The 18,141-nt window shown below is 39.1% G+C and overlaps 1 protein-coding gene and 1 long non-coding RNA gene across 2 annotated transcripts in view; one reads left to right on the top strand and one right to left on the bottom strand.

Moving 5' to 3' along the window:
* Positions 1 to 18,141, bottom strand: part of HMCN1 (hemicentin 1) — a 323,599-nt gene that overhangs the window by 90,646 nt on the left and 214,812 nt on the right. The window contains exons 47-53 of the mRNA XM_030573193.1: positions 15,100 to 15,213; positions 10,094 to 10,180; positions 8,532 to 8,723; positions 7,506 to 7,679; positions 5,381 to 5,494; positions 4,174 to 4,319; positions 2,775 to 2,925 (exon numbers count right to left, since the gene is read on the bottom strand). Of these exons, the coding sequence (XP_030429053.1) occupies positions 2,775 to 2,925; positions 4,174 to 4,319; positions 5,381 to 5,494; positions 7,506 to 7,679; positions 8,532 to 8,723; positions 10,094 to 10,180; positions 15,100 to 15,213 (978 nt within the window). The remainder of the gene's footprint in view (positions 1 to 2,774; positions 2,926 to 4,173; positions 4,320 to 5,380; positions 5,495 to 7,505; positions 7,680 to 8,531; positions 8,724 to 10,093; positions 10,181 to 15,099; positions 15,214 to 18,141) is intronic.
* LOC115656449 lies at positions 1,226 to 5,125 on the top strand. Its single transcript, XR_004001663.1, has 3 exons — positions 1,226 to 1,238; positions 2,080 to 2,083; positions 5,056 to 5,125. It is a non-coding gene; the product is annotated as an uncharacterized LOC115656449 (long non-coding RNA).

Genomic DNA, 18,141 nt, shown 5'->3' with positions numbered 1-18,141 from the left:
GTTTAGTCTGCAGAAGAGAAGAGTGGGGCGGGATTTGATAGCAGCCTTCAACTACCTGAAGGGAGATTCCAAAGAGGATGGAGCTTGGCTGTTCTCAGTGGTGGCAGAACAAGGAGCAATGGTCTCAAGTTGCAGTGGAGGAGGTCTAGATTGGATATTAGGAAACACTGTTTCACTAGGAGGGTGGTGAAGCACTGGAATGGGGTTACCTAGAGAGGTGATGGAATCTCCATCCTTAGAGGTTTTTGACAAAGCCCTGGCTGGGACGATTTAGTTGGTGTTGGTCCTGCTTTGAGCACGGGGTTGGACTCGATGACCTCCTGAGGTCTCTTCCAACCCTAATCTTCTATAATTCTATGATATTCATAAGGTGAAGAGGCTTCCCAGGGCTACCTATGAAGTCATGGAGCCAATGAAAAAACCCACTTGAATCTAAACAAGCCTGAAAGAGGTGTGTTTTCCTCTATATAAAATCATGAGTGATGTGGAGAAGGTGGATAAGGAAAAGTTATTTACTTATTCCCATAATACAAGAACTAGGGGTCACCAAATGAAATTAATAGGTAGCAGGTTTAAAACAAATAAAAGGAAGTTCTTCACACAGTGCACAGTCAACTTGTGGAACTCCTTACCTGAGGAGGTAGTGAAGGCTGGGACTATAACAATGTTTAAAAGGGAACTGGATAAATTCATGGTGGCTAAGTCCATAAATGGCTATTAGCCAGGAAGGGTAAAGAATGGTGTCCCTAGCCTCTGTTCATCAGAGGATGGAGATGGATGGCAGGAGAGAGATCACTTGATCATTGCCTGTTAGCTTCACTCTCTCTGGGGCACCTGGCATTGGCCACTGTCGGTAGACAGATACTGGGCTAGATGGACCTTTGGTCTGACCCGGTACGGCCGTTCTTATGTTCTTATATTCTCTAATTTCGTGAATAGGAAGGAGAAGAGTATAAGAAATTCTGAAGTGAGCACCACATGCACACATACCCTTGCTAAGAGAGCAGCACTCCATAACTAATCCTGTCTCTCTCAACAAGCCAACTTCCCAGACAGACAGGGAAAGTAGAGGAGACTCAAAAAGAAACCAACTCAAGGAAAACCTGCCCAAACTTCAACATAGATTGGTGAGAGAAAGTTAACTAAGATACTGGCAAGGAATTAGATTTAAAACTCTTATAATGAGTTTACTGGAATACTGAAATGTTGTAGAACTTAAAAGACTAACAGTTTCTCCTGTTAATCATCAAATGGTTAAACCGTATATTCCAGATAAGGAGACAGAAGCTAAACATTTAACAGTGGGATTTAAGATCCTTGATATTTATAATTGGTCTGTATTAAGACAGCTCTTTACATAGCTTCTTCTAAGTACTAGTTTAAATATTTAGTAAAGATTTAGTTTAGATCACTTACTTTTCCCAACTATTTATGTATGGCAAATTAACTAGTTTAAGGGCAACTGAAGCCTGTCTAGTTATTACTAACCTAAACAGTATATAAGTATGTAATAAGGGGACTAGATTAAACGACCTTTTCAGTTCCTTTTAACCCCATGATTCTATGATACCTCAACTGAATACACAATAATTCTGGAAAACAATATACTGTACTCTGGTCTTAATCTACCTAGAGAAAAGTGACCCACCAAAGGTGAGTTCATTCACAAGGGTATAATCTATTCTCCACAGGGTTAAAAGCTCTCCACAGAAAGGCATAAAGAAGAGATTGTAATGGAAGTAACTAGTTTATCACTTGTACTCTGTCATGTGTTGTTTTGTTTAATGATTTATTTTTCTTTAATAATACAATAGCCATGGTTAATAATTGTGATTAATTTGCTTGGTCTTGATCAAGTGTCCCCTAAGGCAGGGGTTCTCAACCTTTTTCTTTCTGAGACCCCCCACCCCTCAACATGCTATAAAAATTCCATGGCTCACCTGTGTCACAGCTACTGTTTTTCTGCATATCCAGTAGATTAATAACCTGGTGTTACTGGGTAGCAATCAGGGCAATTGCCCAGTACCCCATGCCCCAGGGGTCCCCATGAAGCTAAGTTGCTTAGGTTTCAGCTTCAAGCCCTGTGTGATGGGGCTCAGGCTTTGGCTTTCTGCACTGGGCTCTGGTGAGTCTAGCACCGGCCCTTCTCTGGTTTATTTTAGTGGACCCCCTGAAACCTGCTCACAGCCCCCATGGGGCCCCAGACCCCAGTTGAGAACTGCTGCCTTAAAGTATGTAAAAGAATCCGTGTCTCTAAACTGTGGGAACCACACCCCTGAGTTGACAGAAACAAGTAGTAGACCTGGCCTACCATTCGTCATTTCTCTGAACTAAGTATTTTTTGTAATTTTTAAAATACAATTAGTTGGTATCCAACAATTGAAAACTATCCCCTTCCACTCCACAATAAAATATAATGCATTAAAAAGTTAATAAGCATAAACATTTTCAAAACACTTTGTAGATGAGATGGTTGATCTTCCTTTCACTTACATCAGTGTAATTCTTTTGGCTTCATGTTTACACCAGTGTAAGTTAGAGAAGAAAATATAAATTTAATAAAGAGCTCATACTTAAAATATTTTATCTTACTAAATACATAAAAAATCAGAGCAACAGGTTAAATTATCCTTGGTCTAAACTGATCCAATGGTGGGGGAGGTGGGGGGAATATAAACCATTTCAGTGCTCCAAAATAAATATTATAAGAAAATGACTCACATTGATAGAATAGGAGAATTTTATTATTATTTGACCTTTGTTTCCCTCTTTACCTTGTATGTTCACGTCAAAATCTATTTCATCCTCTCCAGCAACGTTGGATGCCAAACATGTGTAACGGCCAGTATCTGATACCTGAGCTTCTTTTATCTGCAGAGTCCGGCCATTGGCTTGGATGGTAACATGAGCATCTGGTTTAATAGGCTGTGATTTAATTTAAACAAATTTATAAGTATTAAATAAAATAAATACTTGAAGTATTAGGATCATGAAAGTCATCTGATGGTACAGCTCTTTTGCTCTAACATGCCAGTCAAATTACTTACTCCTACCTTGATATGACTACTTGACAAGCATTTGAAAGAAAGTTGGGAATAAGAAAATATGTTCTTTTAAATTCATTTCTTTCCTTTTTGATCGCATTGGCTTTGCCAAGAGTAACAGAAAAACATATCTATTATTATTGTTCCCAATAACATTAGGAATCACACTCCAGCCACTAGGCCTGATCCTGTGAGATACTAAGAATCTCCTGGATGTGCTCAGCCTATTAATGTGCCTATGGCCTAGAATATAGCAAAAAGTCACATTATCATGATACTAAGCTTCCAATCTAATGAAATATATGTGATAAATGTAAGTGAAGAAACTTAATGGGAAAGGAGCCCTTGGCGGTAATAAAAAGTTATTAACAAAGAAAAAAAACCTACTCTTTCCAAGCAGATGACTTAGATTATTTTATTTTAAAATGCAGTTAATCTGAAGAATGACTCTATAAAGATAATATTATGGCCCCCAATTCATTCCCTTTCAATGAGTTTTGTACTCAGGGTCTCATTGTTTTCCCAAAATCTGCACATGGAGGATATCTTTTGGAAGATCAGCTGCTTCTGGGGCATTGTCACCTCTTCCCAGAACCCAGTGGAGGGCTCTCTGCAAGTTCCAGAGAACCAGGGTGAGTAGGGGAAAGGCTAGGATGGCAAAAGGAGGACTGAGGGTGGGGCCAGGATGTTACACCTCTTTCCAGCACAAGCCTTATGGGGAATCTGCACAAGAGGTAATACAGCCTGGGGGTCTATTATCTTCTGTGCAATGACCACTCAATTCTAAGGAACAAGCAGTCATAGGCAGATGAAGTCTGGTAGCACTGTCCCACCTGCACTGCAAGTGAACCAGAGGGAGAAGTAGGAGCTCTAGTGCCAGTGGGCAGAGGCCTCTGGCCTAATGCAGATTCCCTGAGATCCATAAAATTGTGGGGTGGTACCACTGTCCATAATATTGGGGATGGGGGAAGGAAGATGACAGCAAGGAGACATTGATTTCAGTGGTGCAGGATCAGGAGCCATGTGTGCACCTATGATGCTATAAAAATGTTGATTAAAAAAGATGATAAATATTCAACTGCTTCTGTAAGAAAACCACCCATTAAAAGGAATTAAATTTGTGACTGACCTGTCCATCCTTATACCAGCTGATGGCAGCAGCAGGAATCGCATGAACTTCACACTCCAGACTAAGGCTGTTGTTTACTTTGATCTTCACTTCTTTAGGAGAGAGGCCCTTTCCTGAGATATCTCCTTTGTTAATGACAGGTGGAACTGCACAAAAACAAACATCCCAAGGAAATGAAAGAGATTTCCCTGACTGAATTAACATGTTACACATCATTTAAAGTGAACCAGACATAGGGAAACCAAGTATAATAACCTTAGAGTAAAAAAATACATTCCTCTGTGATCCTGTTCTGTGAGCACCACAGTTGGGTTATTACAAAACAGCAGAGCTTAACTTATTGGTGACAGTGCACCAAACTACATCCTTGACTGTCCCACTCTACCATGTACCTGGCTTTCATGCTTACCTACTATTTAATCAAAAATAATAAAAATTTTCAAAAACTTGCCAAAAGTTAGGCTTTTGAATCCTTAATGAGTAGAGCTAGTCAAAACTCAGAATATCCTTCCGATGGGAAATTCTGACATTTTGTCAAATATCAGAGGGGTAGCCGTGTAGGTCTGGATCTGTAAAAGCAACAAAAAGTCCTGTGGCACATTATAGACTAACAGATATATTAGAGCATGAGCTTTCGTAGGTGAATACCCACTTCATCGGATGCATGTAGTGGAAATTTCCAGAGGCAGGTATAAATATACAAGCAAGAATCAGGCTAGAGATAACAAGGTTAGTTCAATCAGGGAGGATGAGGCCCTCTTCTAGCAGTTGAGGTGTGAAAACCAAGAGAGGAGAAACTGGTTTTGTAGTTGGCTAACCATTCACAGTCTTTGTTTAATCCCAAGCTGATGGTGTCAAATTTGCAAATGAACTGAAGTTCAGTAGTGTTCATACCTCAACTTCTAGAAGAGGGCCTCATCCTCCCTGATCAAACTAACCTCGTTATCTCTAGTGCACCATCTCTACATCTTTCCCTGGACTTGCAAAGCCTACAGTAACCTCAACTAAATGCTTGTAAATGATGTCCTACAAATCTTCCTGATGTCTTTCAAGATGGTGGGCATGATTTGTATTAATGCAAGTGTTAGCTGGATAGAGTGAGTACCTGCTGGTTCAGAAACCCTAGTGAGCAGCAGAATGGATAAAACTGTAAAGAAAAAATGGAAGAATGAGAAATTAATATATTCCACTGTTATAACAAACTTACTGTAGATTTTCACCTCATAGTGTTTCAGTGTTTCCCCAGCTTCATTTGTGGCTATGCAGGTGTATCTACCTGCACTGTCCTCCTGTGCATTTAGAATCTGCAAGGTTCGCCCTCCTGCAGAAAGATTATATTATTCACTAGCATTAGCACCATACTCCTGATCCTCATTATTAATGTTTTCTTCAGTTATACTTTCAACCCTGAGAGCTAAATTCTTCTCTTGGATGTGCATGCACAACTCACATTGAACTCAGAAGGAATTTCATGTGTATAATTTAGGTCAGGATGTGACACTATGTAATAATGGATGTACAGTATCTGAACTGGGTATGGGCTCACTCTCTCCTTGACTAAGTATGCGACATAGTTCCTATGAAAAGTGTTAAAGCAGTTCTGAACATGAATTGATTTATGGTCCTGTGCTTTGTCTGAATAATTGTGCTTCACCTTCTCTCTTCTGTGAACAAATAAAAATGCACTAATTCTATATATAGGGCTGGATCTGAGGCACTGTTCTATAGTTTAGTTTCAGCACTGTACTTCAAGTGAAAAGATGATCAGTGTGGAGAATAGAGAAAAGATAATACACTTATGTGAAACATTGTGAATATTAGTGAATTAACAGGATTTGAGACTCCAGATATGCAATTCACTCAAATAGCCTGTACACTTCAGCATGCATCAGTTTCCTTCTCACAAATTCATGCTTGCTTGTGATTTATACTCACTACATTCTCAGAGCACAACCCCAATTTAAACTGGCTAAAACTCCCTTCAGCCTACATTCTTAGGAACTGTTCCCCAGTGAAGTCATTTAATTCCCACATACTAGTAATGCTCATATTTCCTCCCACAGGTACAAAATTACCAGTAGCGAAGTGTAACAAAAGTGTAACATTCATTTTCATTATTACCTACATTCTTACCAGAAAAACTTTTCCTTATTTCATATGCCCACAAAGGGCTAGACAAGAGATAATTCAACAAAAGGACAATTACTTTGTAACTTTCTTGATGTCAAGCTACTAATGAGCTATAAAAAATGCTACAGTAGAACCTCAGTTATGAATACCTTGAAGTTGTCTGTAATGCTGAAATGTTCATAACTCTGAACAAAATGTTACAGTTCTTTTAAAAGTTTACAGCTGAACATTGACTTAATATGGCTTTGAAACTTTACTATGCAGAAGAAAAATGCTGCTCTCTATTTTTTTAGTACTTTACATTTAACACAGTACAGTACTGTATTTGCTTGTTCTTTTTTTCTTTTTTGGGTGGAGGGATAGGGTCTCTGCTGCTGCCTGGAGCAAAGCAATTTCAAGGGCCCCTTCCATGAAACAAAGCTGCAATACTATAGAATACTATATTCTCGTGGGGGCCCCTGTGGGGCCCAGGGCAAATTGCCCCACTGCCCCCCCCAAGGCAGCCCTGGGAAAAATAAACATTTAAAAACCTTCCGCATTTCGGCACAAACCCAGTTTTGAGTCAAATATTTTCCATCAAAACTTTTTTTGGATCGAAAACTAGGGGGTTTTAAAAAGCAGAAAAAATCATGGACAATGTCTGCTTTCCTTCAAAATTTGTCGTGGTTTTTTAAATTGAAAAGCTGAAATTAGTCCGCCAAAACCTGAACATGGTTTGGGGTTTCAGAAGCGTGGCCAAATATTTGCTGCTTGCTGTGTTTGCTTAAGGAAACAATAAAAAAAATTGGGAGGTAATTAAGGAGGTAAACTGAAAATTTCTATAAGTCATTCAATTGCCTTTTTAATATGGATATGATGTAGTATGGTAATGAATACATTTTAAAGTTATCAAGCGATAGTGGTGATGTGGGTTACTGTGGGTTACTTCAAATGAAGTTACCATGTTGTTATGTTGTTACCACCTAACTCTAGTTACATTGTAACTGTGCAATTAACTTGTCTCACCACCATCTTTTACAGAGCAAAGGTATAAATATTATATGAAAGCATAAAAATGGTTGTGAAACTCTTTGAGATCATGGGGTGAAAAATGCTACAGAAGTACAAAGTGATGCTAATATTACAACTAATTGCTTTGATTTATGAATCTGTCATCTCATAAGTGACAAAATATTTATTTTATTTAAGAATAAAAAAATTACCTGGCAAAATTCGGATATTTCTGTTAGATTCCAGTGGAGCTCCATTTTTGAGCCAGGTAATTGTAGCTGGTGGATATGAATAAGCCTCACAAGTCAGGGATGTGGGGCTATTCAGGATAACAGTGACGTCTTCTGCACTGCCATGACTGTCTGTACCCGCAATGGTTGGAGACACTAGGAAGCAATAAGAAGATCCTCAGCAATGGAACTGACAGCCATTAGAAGCAATTTAAAGCTACAATAACTTCTAAATGGAGAACTGCTGGTGTTATCTGAAACCTCTTTATAAAGAAAATTCAATATCCTGTTTAGGGATTTGGTTCTAACTTAAATAAGTGGATGTGCATCACTACTGGGCATGTGTGAACTGTTCACAATGAAACCCAGAACCAGGCAAAAGTCCGATAGCACTACATGAAGTTCTATCTGGTTTCTTGTTTTGTCCTGAAGTTGAAATTCAGCGTATGTTCACAGAGCCTGTCAAAGGGGGGGGGGAGGGCGGGAAGGAAGGGAAGAAGGCTACCCCACCACCTCCCAAGGACTATTATTGGCTAGAGGTCAGCAGGCCTACTGTCTGATCTTCCTGAAAGCTATTGCTAGGCAGGGGATATGGGGCAGGATATGAGACTATGTAAAGAAACTCTACTGTATTAGTTGTAGTCTGTAACGTGATAACCATCATAATAAAATAACAGGTGGTCTGAGTTTTTATGAAACAATGTTTCCCTTAATGGTGTCCTCAACACATTTCTTCTGTAAAGCTCAAGACAATGCACTGTTTTGTTCAATCTATATGTAGATTAATTCCTGTTCTAACTTCCTGTTTTCCTACCTAACTTGTTTCTTCTTAAAGGTATAAGTGCCTTATTAATATTAAATACGTTAGCAAGTATACGGTTGTAAGTATTTAACTCTAGTCAGGTAGATTGGACATTGTTGTAATTAACTGTTAGAGCCACTCCAGCATGAATATCTACCCTTCAATGAGATTAATACCTGCTTTAGATAACCAGCACAATCACTTACCAAGTACACTGAGACTGTAACTTTTGCTTTTGTCACCAGCTATATTGGATGCAATACATGTATATCTCCCTGTGTCAGCAACTTGAGTGTTGGTGATTTGAAGAAAACGTCCACTGGACAGAATCTGGTGATCTCCATCCTGGGTAAGAGGCTGACCATCTTTTACCCATGTAATCTGTGGTACAGGATTCCCTTAATAAAAACACGATTAATTGTAAGTGGTAATTACTGTAGCCTCTAGAAAATGAAAAGTTACTGAACAATAGAAAAGAGCATTTTCACATGTCCACTTAATCTCCCTTTTAAGAACATTCTATAGAATACATATTCTATAGCTCTATAGGTTTTTTAACCATCCTCTAGAATTTTATAAGAACAGCCATACTGGGTCAAACCAATGGTCCATCTATTCCAGTATCCAGTTCCAACAGTGGCCAATGCCAGAGGCTTCAGAGGAAAATAAACAGAACAGGTAATCCACCAAGTGATCCAATCCCCTGTTGCCCATTCACATCTTCTGGCAATAGAAGGTAGGGACACCATCCCTGCCCAATAGTCATCGATGGACTTATCTTCCATTAACTTATTTAGTTCTTTTTTGAACCCTGTTAGCCTTGGCCTTCACAACATCCTCTGCCAAAGCGCTCCGCAGGTTAACTTTGCACTGTATGAAGAAAGACTTGCTTTTGTTTGTTTTAAACCTGCTGCCTATTCATTTCATTTGGTGACCCCTAGTTCTTGAGTTATGAGAAGGAGTAATTAACACTTTCTTATTTACTTTCTCCACACCAGTCATGATATTATAGACCTATCATATCCCACCTTAGTCTCTTTTTCAAGCTAAAAAGTCCCAGTCTTCTTAGTCTCTCCTCATATGGAAGCTGCTCCATACCCCTAATCATTTTTGTTGCCTTTTCTGTACCTTTTCCAGTTCCAGTACATCTTTTCTGAGATGGGGTGACCACATCTGCACACAGCATTCAAGATATGAGCATATCATGGAGATTATATATACGGAGAGAGAGAAAACATTTCTGTCTTATCTATCCCTTTGCTAATGGTTCCCAACATTTTGTTAGCTTTTTTGACTGCCACTGCACACTGAACGTATGTTTTCAGAGAACTATCCACAGTGACTCCAAAATCTTTCTTGAATGGTAACAGCTAATTTAGACTCCATCATTTTATATGTATAGTTGGGATTATGTATTATGATGTGCATTACTTTGCACATAACAGGGATATACTTTCTGTTAAATTCTACAGGATGTTTAAAAAAATAGAAAGAACCTTTCTATAGTTTAAGTTCTATAGGATATTTCTCTTAATGTGTTTTCAGTAAATAACCTTCATTTAAAAAAACCACCCCATTGACAGTGATATTAAAACATTTAAAAAAGAACAGTCAAGATAAAACTCAGAGCCAAATTCTGGCTTTCAGCTCTTTGTACACATGCACTCAAACAACTGTGGTCAGGAATGTGGACAACTAACAAACACCCCAAGCTGCTGTGAGTTTAGCTGTTGAATAGGGAACATATTGTGACATTGCAAAGCCTTACCTATGACTTCACAAGTTAATGTAACACTGTGTTTTTCTTTCACTTTCACATCCTCCAGTTTATTCTCACCCACAATTCCTGGGGGCACTATTAGGGAGAAAAAAGGCATAATATTGCACACTACTAGTTACACCAAATTTAAATATAACACACTACAGACCTATATTGGTATAACTACATCACTCAGGTGTGTGAAAAATTCATACCCAAGTGCCGTAGTTATACCTACACAATCCCCTGTGTAGACAGTGCTATGTTGGTGGGAGAGCTTCTCCTGCTGACTTAGCTACTGCCTCTCGGGATGATGGATTAATTACACCAATTGGAGAGCTCTCACTCATTCACTTAGAGTATCTTCATTAAAGTGCTACAACAGCAGCGCAGCTGCACCAATGTAGTAAATGTAGTCCTACCCGAAGACGTTGTCTCTGTCTGAACGTATTGTTTCTTTCATATAAAAATAACAACTGGCTTAATTAGACCTACTAGGAACAGGCCCACATTGGCAACAGTAAAGAGTTACGATACCCCAGCAGGATTTACAGGTAACAAAATGTTCCACTCTGCAACCAGCCAGCACCCCCACCTCAATCTCCCCTGCTTGCTCCTTTTGAGATGGCTTGTCCTTTTGTGACATGCTGGTGAGGAGCAATCCTTGCACACTCAATACAAGGACTACATTTGTGAATAACCATGCAGGGGAACACAGGAGAGAATCTGCCCATGACCTCTGTTACCACTTGAGCACTTGCTCAAAGGTCGACCTGCAGTCTGACCCAAAGTCTGTTCTATTTCTAACCACCTGTGTGCATACAGAAAACACACATCTGTGCAAATTATATACAAACAAGAAATCCTTCTCTTACTCATAGTAGTGTAATTCCCCACTAATTTCAGGAAAGCAATCCATGGTTTATGCCAGAAGAAGCAAAACCAGAATCAGGACGATAATGTTTGCACCACCGCTACCCACACTCACTCTCATTCATCTGCATCTTTAGAGACTGATTTCCTGGAAACAACCCCTATGTTTTCAGTACTGTGCATAAATAGACAAGGCACATGAAAACTGGTTCATTAGTATGTGCACCAACATGATTAACAATGACAGGAGGCAAGCTGTGAACCTCTAACTCCCATTTGTGAGCCACCTCATTGGCACGATATGCTTCATTTATTGTTGGGAAAAGCGCAACACAGTTAACTCTATGGTTTTGGAGAAGCAATTACGTCTTTAAATGAAGGGCATTTTTTAGTACTGGGGCAAAGGAAAAAGGAGTTGGGACTCAGAGCAGTAATAAAGCACAGAGGCTGAAGAAGAGGAGGCAACATGGCTATAAGGATGACTGGTTAGGTTCTCTGGCGTATAACAAGGGATTTAGAGAGAAAGCTTCATAACTGGGAAGGAAGAGAAGATGATGAACTAGGGACCAAATTCTAGCCTCATGTAAACCCAGATAGTGCAGGTGTGACATTGCACTCCATAATGTTTTATGGAAACATGCTTGTGAGTGTGAATATAATGTAACTGGAATATGCTTTATGCTAAAGGTCTCTTGTAAGGTATCATTACAAAGATTATAATCTACTGAGTGTGTTCATCCTATTTCTATGAATGTATCTGAAACTAGGGATATGAAATATAACTCTGAGGTCCTATTGTAAATATGTAAAGTGTGGGCCATTAATGGTGGTTTGGAAGCTTGCCGGCTCTCATTGACGAGGACAATTGGCTGTAAATGGCTCTGTTTACTTGCAAACCTTCCTGTGTATGTGTAGGCCAGCCCAGGAAGAGGCTGAGGGTCTCACAGGACATATGACCATGTCACATGATACTGGAATCCATCTTAAATCTGATACTTTTCCATTTAGAAGGAGGGGTGGGGACCCAGAGAGACAAAACAGTCCTGCTCTGTGCCAAAGCTATAAAAGGATGGAACAGAACAAAGGAGGCAGTCACGAGAAATCCCCTACCTACCACCTGAGCTGGAACAAGGACTGTACCAGGGGAAAGGATTGGGCCCAGACTAGGAAGGTGTCTAGTCTGTGAAAGAAGCTTATTGGAAAACCTCTGAGGGTGAGATTTTACTTGTCATCAGTTTCTTAATGTACTAGGCTTAGATTTGCGCGTTTTGTTTTATTTTGCTTGGTAACTTACTTTGTTCTGTCTGTTATTACCTGGAACCACTTAAATCCTAATTTTTATACTTAATAAAATCACTTTTGTTTATTAATGAACAAAGAGTAATTGATTTATACTGGGGGAGCAAACAGCTGTGCATATCTCTCTATCAGTGTTATAAAGTGCAGACAATTTGAGTTTACCCTGTATAAGCTTTATACAGACTACAACAGATTTATTTGGGGTTTGGATCCCATTAGGAACTGAGTGTCTGGGTGTTGGAAATAGGTAACCTGCTGAGTGGTTTTCAGTTAAAGCCTGCAGCTTTGGGGCCTCATTCAGATCCTGGGTCTGTGTTGCAGCAGGCTAGTGTGTCTGGCTCAACAAGGCAGGGTTCTGGCATCCCAAGCTGGCAGGGAAAATGGGCTCGACATAATTTCAGCATGTCAGGTGACAGTCCCAAGGGGGATCTCTGTGATCGAACCATCACAGCAGGACTGGATTCCAGATAGCTAGATGCACCAGAAAGACAGGAAGTGAATATTTTGCTTTCACACAATCTAGCTGTGTTACCAGTAATTTGGAAGTGAACATTAATTTTTAAAAAACATTTCAAGATATAGAATTTACTTTAAACTGATGAGAAAATAGTAAATTAGATAAGATCTTAAGCACCTGATAAGGAGTAAGAGTTTAAAATGAAAGCAGGAGAACAAAAATAAATCAAGCCTACAACTCAAACTATGGGCTGAAAGCTGGAGAAACTAATTCATAGTCAGTGGCTAAAACTTATCCTCTGCACAACGTGCTTAGTGGGGTGATGGTTACTGGCAGACTCAACCATGGTGATAAGGTCAGTGGACAAGCAGACATGGCTAATACATGGCACATCCTTGCCAAATGTGATGAAATTAGGGCCAAACCCTCTTAATCTGAGTGTATGAGCACTGCTGAAAAGGCTTTTATGAGAGTTCTACTTTAAAATGTGACTAGACAAAAACAAATTAATGGGACACATGGAAAAAATGACAGATGAAATCAGACAAGCTCAGGACTGGTTTGAGGAAAGTTGGGCCAACTATTACTGCTCACAATAAATTTTAAAAAAAGAATTACACACATAACACAACCTTGTCTCCAAATTAATTCAGTAAATTATCAACACTAAATTATTCCAGACTTTTAGAAAAATATGACAGTTACCTCAAATATTTTGCAAACATAATACTAATAATTCCACACCAATGTGTCTGAACAACCTGGCTTGCCTGCTACAAAGTGATTTATGGAAACAAATGCCAGCTTGACTGCCAGTATAAGAATGGACTGTTAATATCTCTATGGTACCTTCTGTTTACAGCATTTACTTGTTTAACTTGGGGTATATTCCATATAACTAATGGCTTAATTCCTATAACGAGCCCTTTGAAATACAAATAAATTATTAGAATGCAAAAATAAATACAAAAATGGAAAACAGAACAAGCTTCCATCCTGCAAATTTCCATGTAACCCAATTAAGATAGGTTTCACTTAGCATTTCTGCTCAAGGCAAGTGAAGACTATTGTAGCGAGGTTCCCAATTCCATCATTGGCATGTTTCTGTTAAAATTAGAACCATTTGATGAAAACAGTGAAATGATGAATACTTTTTACTGCTTATCCCTCTTACATTTTTCCACATGCCTGAGCTGATCAAATAAACCTAAATGGACAGAATATAATTACCATTTAGGGTCTGACTTTCAGAAGGGCTGAAGATCCACAACTCCAGCTGAAGTCAATGAGAGCACACATTGCTCAACACTTTAGAAAAGCAACAGTTTATAGTATTATCCTGCCAAATGGTGTGATTGTCAGTCAAGTTTCAGGATCCCTGACAATTACTTGCTGATTAAAAAATAATACTGACTACTAATCTGGAAATAGTGTGCCACCCCAAATTTAAGTACATTCCTGGGGGAAATGTAACTTTTACCAAAAAAAAGTTTGAGACTGACAAAATTATATAATACAGCATTTTGGGTAATTGTACTACAAAGTTCATTATATCTGAGCCTGTTTAACTGCTGGCTGGCTCAGGCATTACTGCATGCATTGTTTAATCACTTTCTAGAAATAAAGTCATAGCTATGGAACGTTTTCAGTGGAGCACAGATTTTGCAGATAAAAGTTTTGGTTCCACTTTCAGCTCAGCTCCACCATTTATTTTCATGGTAGGCCTGGGCTTTTCCTTTACAATTATGTTACAGCAGACCATTATCCTGTAACCACTCTTTATTCTATTATATAGAAAGTAGTATAAACTTGGCTGTTTCAGTTCACAAGGGTTTTGCACAAACATTTTGTTCAGTGCCCATGAGGTTGTACCCTGAGTGTTTCTCTGACATGGATTCACAGTATTAAGTTTCACATGGTTTACTGCGTATACTGCTTGTAATTTTTACAAACTGAAAATAAGTAATCAGTGATTCCATTATATGTTGTCATGCCTAAATGATATTAATTTTCAAATAAAATCAGACCAGTTTACATGCAAGTCTGACTTGTTTAAAATTGATTTTCAGATCATGTTATCAAGTGAACATTTAGCGCATAGCAACTTGGGGTGTAAATCTACAGCACGCTAGCATGTGGCACACTAGGGAATTTTTTCAAAGCAGAGTAGATGAAAGTGCTCTAGGGAACTTTTAGTGCATGGTAGGAGCGTTTACATGGACAGTGCATGGCACACTAGTGCATTGTAGATACACATCCAGCTTGCTACACGCTAACTGTTCATCTAGACAAGCCCTAAGAGGAACTATGTATAAACTTGAATATATATGCTGGTGAAACATACAGTGTAATACTTTATCTACTTTCATCAAAATCATATACTTACCTAAAACTGAAAGGCCAAAATGTTTCCTTGCTTCTCCTGCAGCATTGGTTGCTATACAGGTATACTGACCAGCATCTTCCACTTTAGTCTGCATTAAACGCAGGGTCCTACCCCCTGAAGAGAAAAGCCACAAGAATATACAGGTATTAAAACAGCTTCCCAAACAAATAAAGGATGCCAAAAATCCCACAATGAACGCATCCAAACCATTTTTGTGATTTTACAATCACGTTTAAAAATAATTTATCTCCTGATGCTATATAAAAAGACTCTCTAACAGTAGAAACTGACTGGGCTCAATTCTGCTTCCTTTGAAATCATTGGCAAAACTCCCATTGATTACACTGGGGCAGGATCAGACCCTAATCCAGCAAAGTATTTACGCCTGTGCTTAACTTTGATCATATGACTATTCCCATTAGAGTCAGTGGGACTATCACCTATATAAGTGCTTTGGCGTACAACTCACTGGCTACACATGGAAAACAAATGTACTAAACACAAGGTGCTATCAAACGGATAAATTAAAAAGACAATTTTTTTTAAATGTCCTCTAATATATTCTAATTCTAATATTATTTTAGGTATTATCCATAAAAGTAGATAACAATTTTAGTAGGCAAAAGATAATTTCTTAAGTTGATTACTTCTCCTCCATCAACACCCTCTGAGCAGTGTACTGAGCAAACATCTGCAGAGCACTGTGTTTCTTCCCTCGAATCTTGTCCTCCCCACACTTGCACAGCAAAAGTTGCACAGCTTTGCTGGCAGGGTTTGCTCCCATCATACTTATACTAAAACTTACTAAAAGCTGTTCCATTTCCTACAGCTATTATCTATCTTCATGAAGATGTGATGTGATGGTTTTTTCCATGTTTTTTAAAGGAACCAAATGAGAAAAACCATGGACAAACAGGAGGATTCAGAGTGAATGGAAGCAGTGTGTGGGCCACTCAATCAGTTTTTGATCCCCTGCCACACAAAGCATGTGTTTGCCAAAGCAATTCAGTTCTGTAGATCAGAGTTAAAGGGTGAACTATTTTAAGATATTAATTTAGGGATTCTTCCCTCAGCATCTTCACAAGCAAAAACAAAGAAAACTCCAACTCTAAGGTTCATAAAAACAAAAAAACAAAACAAAACAAAAACAGAATTCACCACCACTCTGTGCAGATTTCCTGAGTGATTACACAACAGCATGTAAAGTTCACAAGAAAACAAGGCACGGGGTTATTAGTTTCCTCTTCACCAACATTCAAGAATAACTTGAGGACCTTCCATGGCTCATCTCTCTGAGCTCAGCAGTGACTGAGCACTGTGGAGTTAAGTGACATCAGAGTGGGTTGAAGCAATCAATGGACAGAATGGAAACAACTGATCTCAAAAGAGGTTGTTTGAGCTGATGGCAATATCATTCATACAACAGAAAGCCAACATCAGACCAAAAAATAAGGTTTATGTCACATAATAACCAGACACCCAAACCCTTTTTCATACATACCGTGGATAAGAAAGGGAACATACAACTGGAAATAGGACTAACCTTTTATGTTCAAGTGTAGAGATGGGAAAATTATTTCAGATAAAATAAAATATCCTCCATATCTCCAGATTCAAGTTTTAAACTATTTTGAACTTCTGAAAAGGTTCTGCTTGTTTTCCATTATTTTTCCATGTTCATGCTCCTTTCCAAGTTCTGGGCAAGTTTGAGAACAGAGGGGCTGAAATCCCAAGAAAGGGGCTGTCCTTGGGTAATGCAACTGGTCCAACCAGAAGAACTAGAAACTTAATGAAACTCACTTCTCATTATATTTCCAGTCCAGTTTTGCAGACCCAACTTAAGAGAAGCATCCTAACTTTTATCAATTTCTCCCAGCCACACTCAGCTGCCACATCTCGCACAGGTCATTCCTTAATACTTGAATGTTGTAAAGGGCCTGAGCCAAAGCCAACTCAAGTCTATGCAAAGACTCTCATCAACTTCAAAGTGTTTTCAATTGGGTCCATATATCCCTTTGTTGGTTACAGAGCTGCTAAGTCAATTATGTATTTTAAATATGAAGTTACCAAACAGTAATCACATGTAGAGTAACGCTGCAGGTGTCAGTCATGCAGGAGGCTGCTCTCTCCCCTCTTTGTAGTCTTGGAGCAATGTGGTTCATTGGAATGGAAATCACAGTCCTCTCGTTTAGTGTCAATCCTCCCATCAGAAAAAAAGTATAAGGGCCAGGCCTTTCTAGATGGCCCCAGCAGACTGAGGTTAGAAGTCAAAGATCCCAATTGCACCTGCAGCTATCACTCAGATGTCTGGCCAATCAGATCAGCCAATGGCAGAGCCCAAAGTCATAAGCATTGATTGCCTGGGACATTTCTCCTGCCTTAGTGTAATGGGGCTTCTCTAGAAGCAACAAGTTTTTTTCTAGTTTTCTGCCTTGTGAGGGGACATGTTTCCCCATAGGCCTGGCTATCGGTTAGGCACTCCAAATCCTGTACTTCCTTTCAATATTGATGACCTGCTGTATGGTGTGCCCAAGGGCTGTCTTTTTTGGCTTTTATCAGAAGGTGCTCTGTCTTATCAAACCATCTTAATTTCTTGTTCTGTGTTTGCTCTGGGATTAGATCTGATTGGCTTTGAGGTTAAAAAGGAATTTACCACTTTAAATCCAAGGGCACACAAGCAGGTTTTCCTCAGATTCTGGTATTTAGAGTCACTGCAGACCCACACATATTCAAGGAAAAGTTCTCTTATTTATTTGGGTTTTCATTCTGTTTTATGCTCAATTAGTGAGTCCTTGCCAAAAAAAACCCCAAAACCACAAAAAGTATCATCCAGAGGTAAAAGCTTGATTAAGTGAACTGACTTCATGGTGCACATGCACACTGAGAGCCTCACACCTATCAGCATCCACAAGGTAAGCTGTTACCATTTGAAATGGCTCTGGAGATAAATGTTCCTATGCATAGGCCCTTACCAGGTTGGACCAATCAACAGGTTGCCAAATCCTAGAGTGGGATCTCACTTTAGATGCTAGCTCCTGCACA

This window comes from Gopherus evgoodei, chromosome 8 (genome assembly GCF_007399415.2).
Source record: "Gopherus evgoodei ecotype Sinaloan lineage chromosome 8, rGopEvg1_v1.p, whole genome shotgun sequence".
In the NCBI taxonomy this organism is placed as follows: domain Eukaryota; kingdom Metazoa; phylum Chordata; order Testudines; family Testudinidae; genus Gopherus; species Gopherus evgoodei.
The sequence above is the reverse complement of the archived record's forward strand: the minus strand, read 5'-3'. Positions and strand labels throughout refer to the sequence as shown.